This window comes from Quercus suber, unplaced genomic scaffold, assembly GCF_002906115.3.
Source record: "Quercus suber isolate HL8 unplaced genomic scaffold, Cork oak 2.0 scaffold_566, whole genome shotgun sequence".
NCBI lineage: Eukaryota > Viridiplantae > Streptophyta > Magnoliopsida > Fagales > Fagaceae > Quercus > Quercus suber.
The window spans coordinates 460306-477763 of NW_027070011.1; the positions used below are offsets into that span (position 1 = coordinate 460306).

Here is a 17458-nt window from a genome sequence, read left to right on the forward strand (position 1 = left end):
TATATATATATATATATATATTAAAAGCCACAACATAGCCTTCGAAACTTTAAAAATGGAATCAACAACCTATTGGATTTATACGTGTGAGTGAAGTCTCACATTGAATAATGATGAAAGTCATAAAAGTTAATAGAACATAATTTAACACATACCTATTGGGTTTAAGTCTTTTGGGTTAAAGTGTATCTCTATATGTTATATTAATTATTCAAGGAAGTTTCTAAAGTATTTATCTCCCCAGCAAGTGGTATCAAAGCCCATGGTGGTATAGGGCAAAAGTGGCAAGGTTATCGAGATTCATTTCGCAGTTGGTATAGGAATAGGGTGTGTGTACTTGGAGCCCTTTCGCAAATGGAGTAGGGATGAGTCCCTTTCGCATTTGGAGCGGGGACAATATATAGCACCAAATAAGCCCATAAAGCCCACACAAATGATCTTGAAAAAGGCCAAAAAAGGAGTACTATTGCTAATGGTGCTAGACAACGGTGAGGTGTGAGGTTCCTATGGAGGATAAAAGATGTGTGGAGTTGACACTTTGAGGCCCATGGATGATGTACTAGTGAAGGAAAAAGCTCATTAGGCAGGGAGTAGTGAATAGGACTAGTTCATGGTCAGTAGAGAGATCTTGAAGCCCACAGAGAGGCAGAGACTCACACTAGGGATGATAATTTTTGCCCGACCAGCGGGTACCTGACCCTAATGGGCCGAATTTTACGCGGTCCGATTAGGAATAGGGTTGGGAATGGATTTTTTTATAATAAAAAAAACCCGAACCGGGTCCGGGTTTTATCAAAAAAATTCGAAACCCGACCCGGATATAACCCGGTTACCCTAAAATTACCAAAAACCCCCTATATATGTAGCTATAACTAACCCTAGAGTCCCTCATTTCTTCAATCACTACCTCACACACACGACCTCCTTCACTCTCAGTCACTGCCTCACGCACACGGCCTCCCTCCCTCACCCTTACTCAGCAGCTCACCCTCACACAGAAGCACGCTCACAGTCATGCTCACGCCTCACACCTCACCTCTCAGCCGCCTCCTCTCTCTCTTTCTCAAGATCTCTGCCACCCTCTCAACTGTCTCACACTGCTGACATGTCGTTTCCTGACCAGTGCTACCCTTCGACAATCCAGTGTTTGATAAGCTGGTCTGGTGTAAGATTTTATTTTATTTTTTTCTCTTCATATTTTAAAAGCTGATTGGGCTTATTTTTGGACTATTTTTGACATCTGGGCTTAAAAAAAAATGATTGTGATTGGGCCATGATTTGGTCTGAGAATTAGGCCCAAATTTGTCCTAGCTGGACGGGGCCCACGGAGCCCTGCAGGGGCGAGTCCGAGCCCTGAAAAAAAAAAAAAACCTATTTAGTAAACGGGCCAAGTTCGGGCCATGGGTCCTAGCCCGTGGGTCGGGTCCGGGTATGGAAAAACCCGGCCCGAACCCAACCCGTTGCCATTCCTAACTCACACTTGAGGGGAGATTGTTGGGTTTACACGTGTAAGTGAAATCTCACATTGAATAATGATGAAAAGAATAAATGGTTAATATATAATATAGTTGAACACATATCCATTGGACTTAGGCCTTTTGGTTTAAAATGTATAACTATATGTTATATTAACTGATGATGTATGGAATCAGTTAGTTGAACACTTCGGCTTCGGTGGACTACAGCGGTAGCGGAGGCCTACAAAGAAAGAAAGCAGTCAAAGGGTGACCAGGGTGAGCCGGCCAAACACCTTCCGATGATGAAGTTAGTTTTTCTCTTCTAATGGAGTTTCAACTTTGCTGAATGTAAAATCTCAGGAAATTCATACCTTTGCATGGTGAAGACCAGGCCTTATATAGGGTACTCTAGGGCGGTTACTAGTTCAATAACTTCTCCTAGAATCTTGGAATTCGGACATAACCTCCTCAACGGCTACAAAAAATCATAACCGCCGTCGGAAGTTACATGCAGTGGAGGGATTGGCGGCGATGAACGCGGGTTGATAAACCGCTACGAAGTTCGCCAAGTGTTTACGTAGTCGTCCATGTGCTCTGCGCATGGACGACTCCTTGTTGTGTCGTGTGGTCGTCCATGCACCTTGTGCATGGACGATTCTCTCCAATTGATTCCCTGGAGTGATCAATTGCCCAACCTCCCAAGGACGAGATATCTGGACGAATTGAAGATGACCTGATGTTTGGCCAACCGCAACTATCTGGACGACCCTTCTGGACGAACCATAGATGTGATTTTTGGTTATACATCATTAACTATTTAAGGAAGCTCCTTAAGGTCTTTATCTCTCCCACACAACCAACAAGAAATGGTAATGTTAGGAGAGATACTTGCCATTAAGAGAGAGAGAGAGAGAACTAAATATTAAAATGGGTTATTTAATATTTTATTCTCAAATATTTACTTACAAAAGATAAAAGATAATGTGATTTTACACACCATGAGAGTTACTGTAGCTCAGCCAATAACTTTTTATAAAATAGATAAATTGTTTGAGTTTGATTTTGGGGGTTAATTATCTAAAATTAGGGGCGCGCCACCTTTAATTCAGGGGGTTCAAAGGAACCCCCTAAGATGGCCAATTTTTTTTAATATAATATTTTTTTTAAAAATATTGTTTTGAGTGATTTTTGACTTCCTAAAATAAAATTTTGAACACCTTGACTCTAATTTTTTTTAGGCTCAACTGATATAAGCTTAAAGATGACCCTATTAATAATCTATTCTTGCAAATAATGTTATAATTAATTTGAGAAATTCTATGTTCACAACATTTTCATAGCACTTTTACAAAAAAATTTAAGTGATAGGTTGTTGGAGATTTTCTAAGATCAAATGCAATTACTTGTTTTATGTGAGATGTCAAAGTTAATAAGGTGAAAGAAAAAATTTTTTAATAAAAAAAATTATACTTTTAACTTTTACGTCTCACATGAAAGTGGTAATTACATAATCCACTATTACTCAATTCATATGAGAAAACATAGTAGAGCCCATGTGTAGATCATTTATCAAAGACCCCTCATATTTATGTTATCAATACCCCGCATATTTATGTTATATTAATATGCGGCACAAGTACAACTTTTTTTTATTTTTTTAAAGTAAAAGTAAAACTCTTTCATGGTTCATAAAAAAGAAAAAGAAAAAGAAAAAAAAGAAGGTCCCTCACTGGATCCCAAACTTTTATGCGCATGTCAAGGCCCTCAGGCGCAATTACAAGCAAAAACGTTGCTGAAATAGGACACTTTTTTTTTTTTTTTTTTGAGAGACAAGAATACTTTTTTTTTAAAGAATAATGTTAGAGATACAAGCTATTTTATAAAAAATTTTACAAACTATTTGGTGAATGATTATTGATAAATAAAAAAGTGATATTAATGGTGGGCCTAAATAAAAACTAATAAGAGCTAGCAAAATCAACATTTTAAAAAATATAGTAAAATCGTTTGTGTTTGTAGCATTACTCACTTTTTAATTCAAAACAATCAATAACCAATTCTCAAAAAAATAAAATAATTTGTATAAATCTAAAAATAAATCTAATTTCATATCATTTAAAATTATAAATAACTTGGCATTGGGTACATGACTAGATGCAAGAAAAATTTTAACCATAAAATGGATTATCTTAACTTCACTTGAAATTGATCTTTACACCAACTTTCATGAAAAAAAAAATCATAAAAAGTAAAGAATTTAGAACAAATGAGAATGATTGATTTCTTCCCCCTTACAAAGTGGGGAATGAAGGTTTGAACCCACTGGCTCTTCATGGGAGAGTTGGCGATGTTACAACAAGAATGATCAAACTTATTTAAGAATAGAACTACACATTATGTTTCTTTTTTTTTTTTTTCTTTTTTAAATTTTATAAATCAACTTCACATAATGTTTCTAAACATTAAGGGGTGTTTGGTTCACCGTGATATTATATTACACCGTAATATTACATTATTATAATCTTACATTAATATAATCTTACATTAATATAATTTCAATACAAGAATAAAGCATTTCATTGTTTAGGAAGGTGGTTAGATTAAAGTGATGTGATATATTTTGTAATTTCATATTATGATAATGTTAAAAAAAAAAAAACCAAAGATCTTAATGTCACATTATCATAATTTATATCATATTAATAGCACATCACATCGAATTAAATGCTGATTATCATCTAATTATCAAAATCCTTTAACTCCCTCTTCTTAAATTACAATTAAAAAAAAAAAAGTGCAATCATGTCGGTACTCTCTTATGGACATGCCCAATAAGTAAGTGTGCAAAACTCAACAATGGTGCCTATAATACTCTTTTATGTATAGCAATGGGTATGGTGAATGATAATTCAGTTTTGCTCTCTTATAAATATAATATATGGAAAGGTCCACCTTTAATTTGATTCAAACGGCTGCTAGAAAATTCGAAGTGTGGTGGGCAGGTCAAGTTGATGTGAAGGATATGGAATGAATTTTGCTAAAGCACAAGTCAAAAATGGAATAGGGAAAAGGTCAATACTGGCCAACAAGTACGTTTTTTCGAGCAAAAGGTGATGTACCATTCAGCTAAAATCAACAAGTTAGGAAATTTATTTTCTGCTAATCAAATACAATATATTTTTAACACTAAAAATTGGAAAAACAATCAAGAACTTTGTAACTCAACCAATATTTTTCGGTGTTTCTAATGAATACATCTAAAATTCAAATTAATCAAATCACTCCTCTCCCAACCCCACTATTGAATTATCAAAAAATTGAAAAAAACACATTCTAAATGCGAAACGTATTGTAAAAGTTACATTCTTATACCTTTTATAGCCTATCACTACTATATAATAAAAATTGCATTATATGTGTGGGGATAAAAGCCCAAATTCATGTATTGGGCCTAAGGCCCTATTTGAAGACTAAAAGTTTGTCCGAAGAGAAATAGACGATTGAGAAAGACCCCAAGTGGGGGAGATATATCTGGAAATGATCGAGGAACATAGTCTGAAGAGAGCATCAGTAGTCTGAAGAGTGTGTTATCCTCGGATATAAAGAATCTCAGTTAAGCCAGTACCTGGGAGGTTCGAGTGACCTTCCTAGCGATTCCAATGATAAGGATAAACTTCAGGCATGTATAGAGACGATAAGAACAGAGAAATATCTAAAAGAAAAGCTGCTACTATCGCATTAAATACACTGCAGCAACTTTTCTTGCCGCATTAATGTGGAGAAGACCTCTGAACAGTACAATCTCGACTACCGCCACTCATGGAGAACTGACGAAGTTACCTGATGGGACGGGTACTTAAGTAAACGTTTAGGTGAAGACAAGTAAACGATTAAGATAGTCTAAAAGAACACTATATAAATGTAAGGGACCTCTTATAGGAGGAGGAGAAAAAAAAAAGTCTATGATAATTCTAAGAGTGATATATACAAAAGTTTGTCTTTTCGGACATGAATTCATTTAAGTTTCAAGTTTGTTCTTACACTGATTGATCAGTAAAACCTCTGTTGAACGTTGTTTCATTCACAACCAACCCAGCTTTTTCACCTACTCTCTACAAATTCATTGTATTGGACTTATTGAGCTCATTCTCCAAATCTTTTGGACTTGGTCTACAAATTTGGACCCTACAATATGTTATAATATACTATATAATAAAAATTACAGTTTACATTTTGTGGTTATACCAAGTGGATGACTTCTTCTTAAAAAAAAAAAAAAGTGGATGACTCACTGTCTTATTAGGTCTTACATGGTGTGTTTACCCCTTACGGTTCCAAACTTCCACTTCCACAAGGTGTTACGAGGTTTGTTTTATATATATATATATATATATGTACACACACTTAAAAGAATTATGTTTTATAAGAATCTATTGAATATGTTTAAAAATATTTCAAAGTTTAATTAAAATTCTATTATCAAAACTCAAAAGCTCCAGGAAAATTTGATAATGCAATGGTTAAAATTTGATAATATTTATTAAATATTTAATTCTGGGTTTGTCTTTTTTTAGAAAAACCTATATAGCACATTTGAGGTTCTTTTTGTTTTTGAATTTTTCCCCATTTTTCTTTTTTACCCAGATGCTTGAAAGTTAAAAAAAGAGTTGGTCCCCTCACCCAAAAAGAAAAAACAAGTTTACCTTGAAAGTCACTTAAAGGATGATAATATTTAATACTAGAAGTCTAGGTAACTGTTATAAATAGATTGATAAACTCTTGGATCAAGTCGTTGACATTAATCCGTAATTAATGGTATGGATGTGTTTTTCTTTGGGGTAATTAATTGTATGGATGTGCCACTATAACAAGCAAAAGGTAAAGGTTTCTTAAGAAGAGTACAGGAGATTAAAGAAAGTTAAGAAAGTCAATATAGTATAATTTCTGAAACATCACTAAAGTCAATGAAAATTTTATAGTAAGAATAAAAATTCTCAATATACCTACTGAGGAAAAAAATCAATGAGGTACCAGAATATTATGGAATATGGAGTCCCAAAAGAATGAATTAATGAAAGCAAAGTTTGCACCGCAAAACCATTTGAAAAAAAGGCAGTTTTGATGAGCAACTTAAAATACCCACTAATTATTCATGCATCACAATAATCCTGTGACACAAAATTATCACATGAAGGAAACCGAAATGAGAGGCAAAAGGACTTCGTTGCACAAGCATAGTATACAATTCCTTTCCAACAGAGAAAGAAAATGACACTGACGGGTCACCCTTAATACATGCAAAACACCTTCCTTCCCATGCCTAACATTTAAAAAATCAAAATCAAAATCAACAGCTTACCACATTCTGAACTAAAAAAAAATATATTAAAGTATAGAGAAAAGTACAACCTAACTCATTATCATTTTGAATCCAAAAAAAAAAACACTCATTATCATTTTGATCCTATGACAATTTCATACGTAAGATTTTTTTTATTTTTATTACAATAAGTGGATGTTTATTAGGCAATGCCAATAAGTTACAAAAAAACATGATTAATATATACAATTTTAATTGCAACTTATTGATATCCTAAAGTTTAGATTAAAATCAAATCCTTTAGGATTCTATAATTTCCATCCAATTTAACAAATATTGCATTTTGTAGATAAATTTTCAATTAGAATTTACTCCCTTGTAGTGTTGGTCATATCACAATTTAATTTCATAAACTTTTCAAAGACTACCTTGTAGTGTTCAAGTCTCAATGGGTGGCGGTTAGATTTGGTCAGTCACTAAAAATGACAAGGAGAAGAGATCTTCAACCATATATGGGCTTAGAAATCGCTGAAAAAGGGATGAAGAAAAGAAAATCAAATGAGTGGGGTTTCATTGATTCCCATTTGAAAAATTTGACACTTAACTCGTTTTATGCAGGTTTTGAACCCGTAAAACCGCTTTTGAGGGCCACTTGCCTTTGAAACCATCCTAACCTTAGTAGGTCAGTTCGAGTCGAGCAAGCTCACCAAATACTAACTTGAGTTGGACAACCCTATATTTCATTTTAATCAAAACCTTAGCAGGTCATGAGTTCTAATTATTTTAATTGGTAATAAAAGTCTTATTATCAAATATTGAATATTGTTTATATATAAATAAATAAAAATCCATTTGGGCAATAACTTGATCAAATATAACAAAGGCTCGAGTTAAGAAGCGTGTTTAAAACATTTGTTAAAAGTCTATTTAAAAAAACTTTTGATACTACTTTTATAGAAAATATAAAAAAAGAAAAAAAATCAGTTATTTTTCTAATTTCACCTAAAAAAAAAGTTTCCTAAATCAATACCCTTATCCTTATTTAACTTTTTTTCAATAATAAATGCAAATTTAGATACTAAATCATAGCAAACCCCAAGAGGATGAATTAATTTTGTCTAGAAAATATGTGAGAAGATGCCATAATATTCTTTTTTTTTTTTTTTAAATATTCGTTCTATGTATCACTCCTGAGATCCCGGAGGAGGCAAATCAAGGCATATTTCAAATAATAAAAAAAATGAAAAATCCAGCTAGAAATAAAAAAAAAATAAAAAAATAAAAACGTAGTGCTGGTTCACAATCGCACACTCTCTTTCTCTCTCTCTCTCTCTCTCTCTCACACAGAGTCTACGTCTCTCTTTTCTTTAATGGAGACGGAGAAACTAATAAATTCCATATCATCACCGTTTCACTCCTCTTCAACATTCTCTTCTTCTTCTTCTTCTTCTTCTGCACTTCCTCACATTAACGCCGCGATTCCCGGGGCCAATTCCTCCCCAAGGTCTGTATTTCCAATTCTCATGCCTTTTTTTGTTTCTTAACGGGAATTTGTTTTCCTGGGAATTCATTTTCCCTGGGATTTCTGTAATTTTGTTCGCTCTCTCTTTCTCTCTCTTTCCGTTTTGTTTGTTCTGTGTTTGATTGCGTTGATCTGTGTTTGAATTAGCTGATTTGTGAGCTTGTTTTTTGTTCTTGTTTTTTTATTGTGTGAAACCTGATGGATCTAATTATGTAATGGATTTCGCAAATTCTCTGGCTAAATTTTTTGTGGATCGGCTTTAGTGGCTGTTTCGTAAATTTGTGAACTGAAATTTCACGTGATTGTTAAATTTGTTGTGTGAGAATTTCATAATGTAACTTTTTTTTTTTTTGGTGAGTTTGTTGGTTACTTGATTTATTGATTAGTAAAGATGTGAATTGTGAGAACACAAATTGAAAACTCGAGCATTCCAAAGATTAACGAGGATTGCTCTTTTCCATTAGGCTAAGATTCAAACTCATTTCTCTTATTCAACAACAAGAGAATTTACTAGTTAAGCTAAGTAGAACTTGATGTAAGCAATTGAATGTTTTTTTTTTTTGGATAATTCAATAGTTACAATGGGGAAGGAGGATTTGAACCCTAGATGTCTCCATTCGAAACATGAGTAGGTACCAGTTGAGCTACAAGGCTGTTATATCTTTTATAGAGATCAAACCATTTTGAAGTCTTACGAACCAAGTTTCAAAATGAAAGATTTTTGTTCGTACCTTGGCCTCCTGCACAATTTAAATGACAGTCTTGTAATCTACGGTTATGTGGTTTGTGGTTTGAAATTTTGTTCAATTGCTGATCTCACTTTTTTTTAGTATGCTTATAACAAGTGAGGGAAAGGGGGATTCAAATCTAGGTTCTCCTCACAAAAGAGACCGAGCATATTCATTGAGCCACAAAGCTCTTGGTTGATAATGTCACTTTTTTACAATAGTTGTTGAAAGCTTCTAAGGTTTTTGTTTGTGTGCGTGTGTGTGTGTGCGCATCAGTGCATGTAGTTTAAGAAAAGATCTGTTAGAGTTTGTAGTGAAAGAGTTTGTTGATGTGTATATATTGATATCAATTATGTTTGTTACTTGCAAAGAGAGTCATTTGGATTCTAACTTTGTTGGATAACTTGTTTCATCATGCAGATAGAGGAATTGCCTTTTGATATTCCAGTGTAATAGTTGGTTTCATGAAGGCTGAGCAGTGAAAATAGCGGCGACAAATTCCAAGATGGAGAAAAAAATGACTTCAGCAAAGCTGTCTGATAGGAAAGGTGCTCTTGATTTGGCCTCATGGATGTTTAATGTAGTCACATCTGTTGGAATAATACTTGTCAACAAAGCCTTAATGGCTAAATATGGCTTTAGCTTTGGTGGGTTGCCTATCTCTCTCTCTCTCTCTCTCTCTCTCTCTCTCTCTTTTAATATCATATTCAAACATTCAATTTGATTAATTTTTCTCCTTTGCATTACTTACCTAATATATGTCATGCTTTATGCTTTAATATTTCTATGATTTTGATATGATCAGTCATGTTGTGCAGTCTGTTTTCTCTTTAATCTTGTTAAAAAGGGACAAAAGGTGGAGAATTCTTATTATTCTTCATTTATTGAGAAGTTGACAAAATTAATAATTAATAAAATAATATTAAAAATTAAAAATTGTTAGTATTATTTTGAATTTAACATAAACAATGCTAAAAATGGATTTTGGATTCAGGTTAGAATTTTACAAGATGAAGGTGTAAGAGTTATACTTACTTCAATTATAATTGTTCAACAGGGCATATACTCTTGTGTCTCTTTATTCTTTTTAACCTTCAAAGATCTTTTCTGTTCCACTTTTCACCTTTCCTTAAGAAAAAACATAGCACAAGATGATTTTTGTTGAAGAAACCAAACTTTTTTTTCTTCTTTTTTTTTCTTTTTGTTGAAGATGGTTTTTGAAACTTAAACTAGACTCATGCTCTTTTAACGTTATTAGGGAACCACTCTTGATCTGAGATACTCTTATATTTACTTGCCATGTAAGTTGCATTTATATTGTGGTAGATATCTAAAAATTCAGCATGCGAAAGAAGAGCTTCTTTCACGGACTTGTTTTAAATTTTTGGGACTAGATCTTGGATTAAACTTTATAGGACTGGTATCTGATAGAAAGCTGATTGTTCTATATTCCTTGGGACTGTTACATATCTGTATATTTGGTTTTAAGAAAATTGTGTTTGTGCATGAATAGATTCTATCAAAAAATGCATCCATTAGAACACTTCAATCATATACTCCCATGATATACTCATAAACCCTAATAGGGGGGGGGGGGGGGGGGGGGGGGGTGGGGGGGGGGAAGGCTTGAAGCATTATATTTTGGCATTTATAATGAAATTATATGACTTCTTCTTATCCAGAGGGCCTTTCTTTCTAGTGCTCTTTACCCCCACAAATGAGGCTTTATCCAACTCTCCCTTATTGGTCATTGAAAGGAAATAATCCATTTATTGGACAGCATTGATCTGAGGATTCTCATTTATTTTATTCTCACTAGTAGCTTTAAGAAGTACTAAATATTGTTTTGATGGTTCATTTTGGTCAGAATAGAAGTGAATACACTTTGAGAACACCTTGGAAATGATCTAGCTTACAAGTTATCTTGAAGGCCTCTCTTTTGCACCAGATAGCCACATGGAAACTTATCATTAATTTATAGAGAATTGATGTCAGTCTTTGGGCTGATACAAAGTAATCTGTAATCATAGTGGATTATATTTGTGTTATTTCAGTGTGTTTATAACAAGTTGTTATAGATTAACTCAAATGGTTGACCTAAGGCTTGCTGGTTTGTATTGGACATCATAAATTCTGAAAAGCATAGGAAACCCCTGTCAGGATGCACAGGCAAGCCAGAAAATTGTGTATTATTTTTGGGTCTTCTTCATACACTCTTAATGTCAGAGAAGAGACTAAGCCCTCATATGGGCTAGAATTTTTGCCATATGATAAATCACACTTTTGTATGATACAGAAATGTCTTGCGGAAGAGCCAATGTACAGAGCTTTCAACAAGATAACTCTGCCTAGGTGGAATGTAATTCATGCTTACATATCATAAAAGAGATTGTATAATGTTGAGCAAGAAGTTTGTGTCTTAATAGGTAGAATATACCATATTTACTTATCATAGAAAAGATAGTATAATTTTGAATAAACAAAAAGTTCCTCATCTGGTCTATCTTAACATAATATGACGTGCTTTTGTTAAGAAATTGATGCTTTTTATGGAACAGAATGAATTATAGCAAACTGCTTCTGAATGGTTGCATCGATCCTGACACTGTATTCTATGTAATGCCTTAATGCAGCTACAACATTAACTGGTCTTCATTTTGCCACAACAACCTTGTTGACTGTTATTCTTAGGAGGCTGGGATATATCCAGGCCTCTCATCTACCAATTTCCGATCTTCTGAAATTTGTTTTATTTGCAAACTTTTCCATAGTTGGGATGAATGTGAGTTTAATGTGGAATTCTGTGGGGTTCTATCAGGTTAGTTTAGGTGAAAGAAATTCTTTCTGTTCTTTTTTTCTTGAGAAAATTTTAGAAATTGCAATGTGTCTTATTTTTAGTTTCTATTCTCAGATTGCAAAGCTGAGTATGATCCCGGTATCTTGTTTTCTCGAAGTTGTCTTGGACAAGGTGCGATACTCAAGGGACACGAAACTTAGCATAATATTAGTCCTTCTTGGTGTTGCAGTCTGTACTGTTACAGATGTGAGTGTCAATGCAAAGGGTTTTATAGCTGCTTTAGTGGCAGTTTGGAGCACAGCGCTGCAGCAGTATGTAAGTAATTCTTTGTTGAACCCTTGATCTCATATAGATATATCATCAGCTTTGAATGGATTAGGGGGTAAAAGTCAGTTCTGGTACTAGGCTGGTGGAGTTTTGGGTTCATTGTGTTCTTATTCTTTTTTAAATCCTTCATATTTGTGCACAGGCAGACATTCACCTTATAAACATCGTCGTATGCATGTGCAGCTCATATGATATACTATTTGATAATTGCGTTAGCCAAACTAAATTTTTATCTTGTCTCTTTATACGGGTAGGGTTTGCACATTAATTTGGAATGATGTGTCTTTAATAATGTAAATTTCAAAATTAATACCAGATTGATTCATGTCAGTTCATGCCAAAGTACAGATTTCTAATCTTACATATAATCTACAATATATGACGTTGTTTTTATTATTATTATTGCAGTATGTACACTATCTTCAGCGAAATTATTCTCTTGGATCTTTCAACTTATTGGGGCATACTGCTCCCGCACAGGCAGCATCCCTTCTTTTAGTCGGGCCCTTTCTGGATTGTTGGTTGACCGGTAAAAGAGTTTATGCATATGATTATACTCTCACATCTGTGGTAAGTTTCTTTTCTTTTCTTTATTATTATTTTATAATTATATCTCAGTTGGTATGATGAGGTATAATTCTCTGATATAAAAACATATATTCACGTACAAGATATTTACCAGCAACACACATATCATGCTGTCAGTTCATGCTCCTGTCCATGCCTTTGCATGCATGTGAACATCACCATGTTATTGTGCTTAGTTGCTTGTGCTTGTAGAATTGCACCCATATTTTTGCTTATAAATGTAAATATGCCTAGTCTGTCCATCATTTAAGTATCACGGTTGGCAGTTTAGCGGTTCGCTGGCTGCAATTGCTTTAATAGGGAAATTGAATGAACAGATAATAATTTATTAGATCCTTGGTCAAAGGTGGCCAATGCCTCACCAAGTGAGAGAGCAATCAAGGAGCAAAATCAGACTGCTTAATTGCCTTTAACATGTCTAAAGTGTCCCATGTCTGTCTTCAGATAGTCCCATAGGCCATAGGGGCACTTAACAGGGTCTACAAAAAAGTCAAAATAGCCTCCACAGAGGCCCAATATAGTGCCTTGCAGAAAATCTGCAAGTGGGTGAGGGGTGCTTACCATTGGAATATTGAATGGAAAATCAGTCCCAATAACTAATATGGTTCTTTACCACCACATTAGTTCCCAACATTTGTAGCACATTGAGAGAAGGCTTGCTCTTATATATTTACCACATTTGTGGAAGGTTTCACTTCATCCCTTATATTGCAAAGAGGGAATGCTGATTAGTTTCCTGTCTTATAAAAACTGAAATGGCTTTAAGGAAAGAGCACAGTCCTTTTTTTTCCTTTTTCTTTTTTAATGAATAATTGGCACATTCCTTACTAAGTGAAGTGTCTTCATTTGGTACAGGAAAGAATTTTAATGGGCTTTCTTCATGAGCTAGTCTCATGTTCCTAAGTATTTTGGGGAATGGTAATAAAATATGTATAAAAAATGAAATTATTAATAATAAATGTATATAAAAAGATTAAATTATATAAAAATAATTTTATAATCTATTAAATAAAAAATTTATATACACACTCAAGGCAGGGTGGGTAAAACCCATCCCCATCTTATGCCCTCTTCAGGAGAGAGTATTGCATGTTTTGGAAACATGCTGAATTTTCTCCCTCTTCAGGGTAGGAAAAACATGTGTGAGGTGGAGTAGGGCTAGGTAGGTCATGCGAGGGGGGACATTTTTGCCCTCCCTGCCTACCTTATATTTTGTGTTTTTCAAGTTAACTGTTCCTCTAAAAGTGAAGGTAATTTGGGTAGAGTTCTAATTTGAAACGTACTCCGCATGCCACAAGGTGGGGTGTTTTAGTTTTATAAGCTAGACATACTGACTTTGCTATTTAAAAAAAAAAGAAAAAAAAGGAAAATTATGCAGTGTAGTAGTGATGATGTCGCATGGCATCAAGGCCATGTTACCTATCTCTTCGAAGACTTCTCTCTTTCAAGTGACATGCAATAGATTATAAGCTCTTTTCTTCTTCCTCCTTTGCTCCTTCAGACTCTTCTTCTATGAAAATTTTTAATTGCTTGAGAATGCCTCTCAAGTGCATGACACGTGCAGTTCTTTCCTACCATATCCCTACTCCAATATTCAATTATATATAGCACAACTGTGTTGGGGTCATATCTAAAATATAATAGGACCAATGACACTTTCTTTAATGTCAAATTCTAGAGGAGAATGGCAGTCTTATCATGCTTCTGTGAACATCTTTCTCTTTGGGATAGAGGATCTGAGCACCTTACTCTGGGTGAATATCATCAAAAAAAAGGAAACCATTAGTAATTAAACAATTACAATAGAAGAAAGATACTGAGGGAAGTTGGCCTATGAGTTATTGATGTGATCAAAATTGAGGAGATAGTTTTCAGTGTGAAAGAGAAACATTGAAGGGACTGATTGTTGGGTTTCTAATTCCTTGTATTCAGTTTCTCTATTTAATATTATTATATCAGGGTATTTTAGGGACCTCGCTTTTTGTTAGAATTGGGCCAGGTTATTAGTTTTTTTTTTGGGTATGATTTTGGGCTGTCCTTTGTTTTGTTTGGATTTCTAGAAAGGCATGAGTTTATGAAGCAAAAGCTCAAATCAGTGTATGTAATTCACTTCAATGCCAAGGTCATATAGTTGTTTTAGTGAAGATCCAAGATTCAGACAAAATTTCTTTAACCCCAATGCCTGTCTAGGCTGTAAATTTATTTAATACCAAAGAAGTGGCGATCTCTCTGTAGCCATTGACAGTGCCCCAGTGAATATTTCCAAATACCTACTTCATCTTACTTGTAGAGCCAACTAGCCAAGTGACATGGCCAACTGCTGTCCATTGATCCTTGAGAAAAGAATAAACGTTACTGTTGCCTGCCTGTCTGTGCCTAAGGATTGAATGTTTGTGAGGTGTGTGCACACACATGTACACCTAGCAAGTATCTATGTCCACTTTTGTCTGATGAATGTTCTTTGTATCATTGGATGGTCAGAGCTTAGCATGCATAATTGCACATGAATATCCTTTTTAGCACGCATGCCACAGATATTCCTGGACATGAGAACTTTTACTTAGAAAGATCGACAAGAATTAAGTTTGATTTTCTATTGCTTGCTGTTTGTCAAATGGACTGGTGGTGGAATGGTCCTACTTGGTAGAATGGACCATATGCCTGTGTACAGATAAATTTTTGCATGCAGCTAGTTGTGACTACTGAAATGATTTGGGCCAACTTTTTTCTGCAGTCATTCATAATTCTGTCCTGTACCATCGCGGTAGGGACCAATCTCAGTCAATTCATCTGCATAGGCAGATTTACGGCTGTGTCATTCCAAGTGCTTGGTCATATGAAGACTATTCTGGTCCTGATTTTAGGATTCATTTTCTTTGGGAAAGAGGGCCTCAATTCACAAGTAATTTTGGGTATGTTAATTGCCGTTGCGGGAATGATGTGGTATGGCAATGCCTCAGCTAAGCCAGGAGGGAAGGAGCGGCGTAGCCATTCAACTCCAAGCAACAAATCACAAAGACATGTTGGGTCGACGGAGTCCACTGAGCTGCTGGATGACAAGGTCTAGATTTACAGTGAAATGTTGAAGACGAGAAAAATTGAGCTTTTTAGTTAGCAGGTCCGCATGTTTCTTTACACCTAGGAGGCAGATCCCTCAATTACTATAAAATTTTCTCATCATAGTTCATATTGTTCTTGAAGGAAAAGAATGCTGTTGAAGGGGGTGCAAGACTGCAACTTCCCCATTAAAATTACATTGTTCCATAAATATTATACATTGTAATTTATTTCTTATTCAATTTTAAGCCTTTTTTTATGCTTTTTTACCTGGTTCATCATTGTTTTTTCTCTTCCTGGAATTATCTCATTGTTAACACTTTCGATGTATTTTGTTCTTTTGTTTGTTATGTGCTTGAATATACATGTATATCAAATTCATCGAAAGCCCATGGGGCTAAATTGTTTTGTTGAAGTATATATTTTCTATACAAGGCAATTTCTGCTTTAACCAACGATAGTCAAGCATATGCATTAAAACCAAATTCAGACCTTCACAGTCCCCCCTTCTATGTAGCATTTTCTTCTCTCTCTGATTCTTATTATACATTGTGTGGCTCTGTATCATCAGAACTTGAAAGGCCATACAAAATGTTTATTCTATGTAAAAGGACGGGCTTTAAGCTTAGTGGAGTCCTGAATAACTGAGCTCTTCAGTCTACAGGGTCTTCTTGTAGATACTCTTATTGTGGTCCAAAGTCCTACAACACAATCTATGTTTATACAATCTATTCTTATTTAACACGACTTCAACCACTTGGATCTTCTTTTCTCTCTTCTGGTCCCAAAGAGAAAGCTGCTAATAAAACCTCTGCAAGAATCAGATCTGTAATAAATCTCATTTTGAGAAGTGGGGAACCATGCATTCAAGCAAACAGTAATTATTTGGTACTCGTAGACATTTATGGGGTTTGATACACGCATCACCTGGAGCTGATTGGCTTTTTGTATTTTGACATTGATTTTTTTTTTTCTTCTTTCTTGTCTTTTTCCATTATTTTTATTCAAGAAGATTAAAACATGTTTTCTCAAGCACTGTATGAAATAAAGCACTGGGGAAAGTCCTTCACCTAACTTTACTGTCGAAAGAAAACAAAAGTACATTAGGAACAAAAAATGAAAAAATCTTGCTGAGTTTACTACTGCTGCTGCTGTCAAAACTACCTAGCACTAGCAGTGATCTCCAGAATAACGCAAGGACTATTTTTGCCATCTGAACATACAATTACCTCATTAATAATCATTTGATTAAAAAGGGGCAACACCAAGATACTTTGCTTGATTTACCAAACCCCCATTTGTGTTGGACCTTAGGCCTTTGCTACTTTGCTTGATTCACCAAACCTCCATTGTGTTAGACCTTAGGCCTTTGCTTTATAAAGTGTGAGATACACTGATTACAAGTTTACAATTGTTGTGTTTTGAATTATGTCATGGAAACCAAAGATTCAAATTTTTACAGTGAATTCCAAAATAGAGGAGAATAATGTTTAGGACTGTCGAAAGTTTGGTCCATTACAGCTGCTTTTGGGTCCCGCTTTTTGTTCTTATGTGTCATAAGCGTGATCTAGCCTTTATGGCTTTCAATTTTGGTTAGAAAATTGAGAGGCAATATACTGATTTTCCAGTTGCATTTTTATTTTATTTTTGGTCACCGCTACT

At 34.6% G+C, this 17458-nt stretch overlaps 1 protein-coding gene across 1 annotated transcript; it reads left to right on the forward strand.

Moving 5' to 3' along the window:
• Positions 1 to 8077: 8077 nt before the first annotated feature.
• Positions 8078 to 16074, forward strand: LOC111991549 (UDP-rhamnose/UDP-galactose transporter 4). The gene is made up of 6 exons (XM_024023330.2): positions 8078 to 8281; positions 9448 to 9674; positions 11661 to 11845; positions 11939 to 12139; positions 12560 to 12721; positions 15474 to 16074. Exons 2-6 carry the CDS (start codon positions 9533 to 9535, stop codon positions 15804 to 15806), a joined length of 1023 nt encoding a protein of 340 aa, XP_023879098.1. The 5' UTR covers positions 8078 to 8281; positions 9448 to 9532; the 3' UTR covers positions 15807 to 16074.
• The last annotated feature ends 1384 nt before the right edge of the window (positions 16075 to 17458 follow it).

Excerpts from the sequence above, each read along its gene's own strand:
- LOC111991549 (XM_024023330.2), top strand. The coding sequence starts at position 9,533 with ATGGAGAAAAAAATGACTTCAGCAAAGCTGTCTGATAGGAAAGGTGCT. Across the intron at positions 12,140-12,559 it reads GCACAGCGCTGCAGCAGTAT|TATGTACACTATCTTCAGCG; the intron begins GTAAGTAATTCT and ends TTATTATTGCAG. Across the intron at positions 12,722-15,473 it reads ATTATACTCTCACATCTGTG|TCATTCATAATTCTGTCCTG; the intron begins GTAAGTTTCTTT and ends TTTTTTCTGCAG.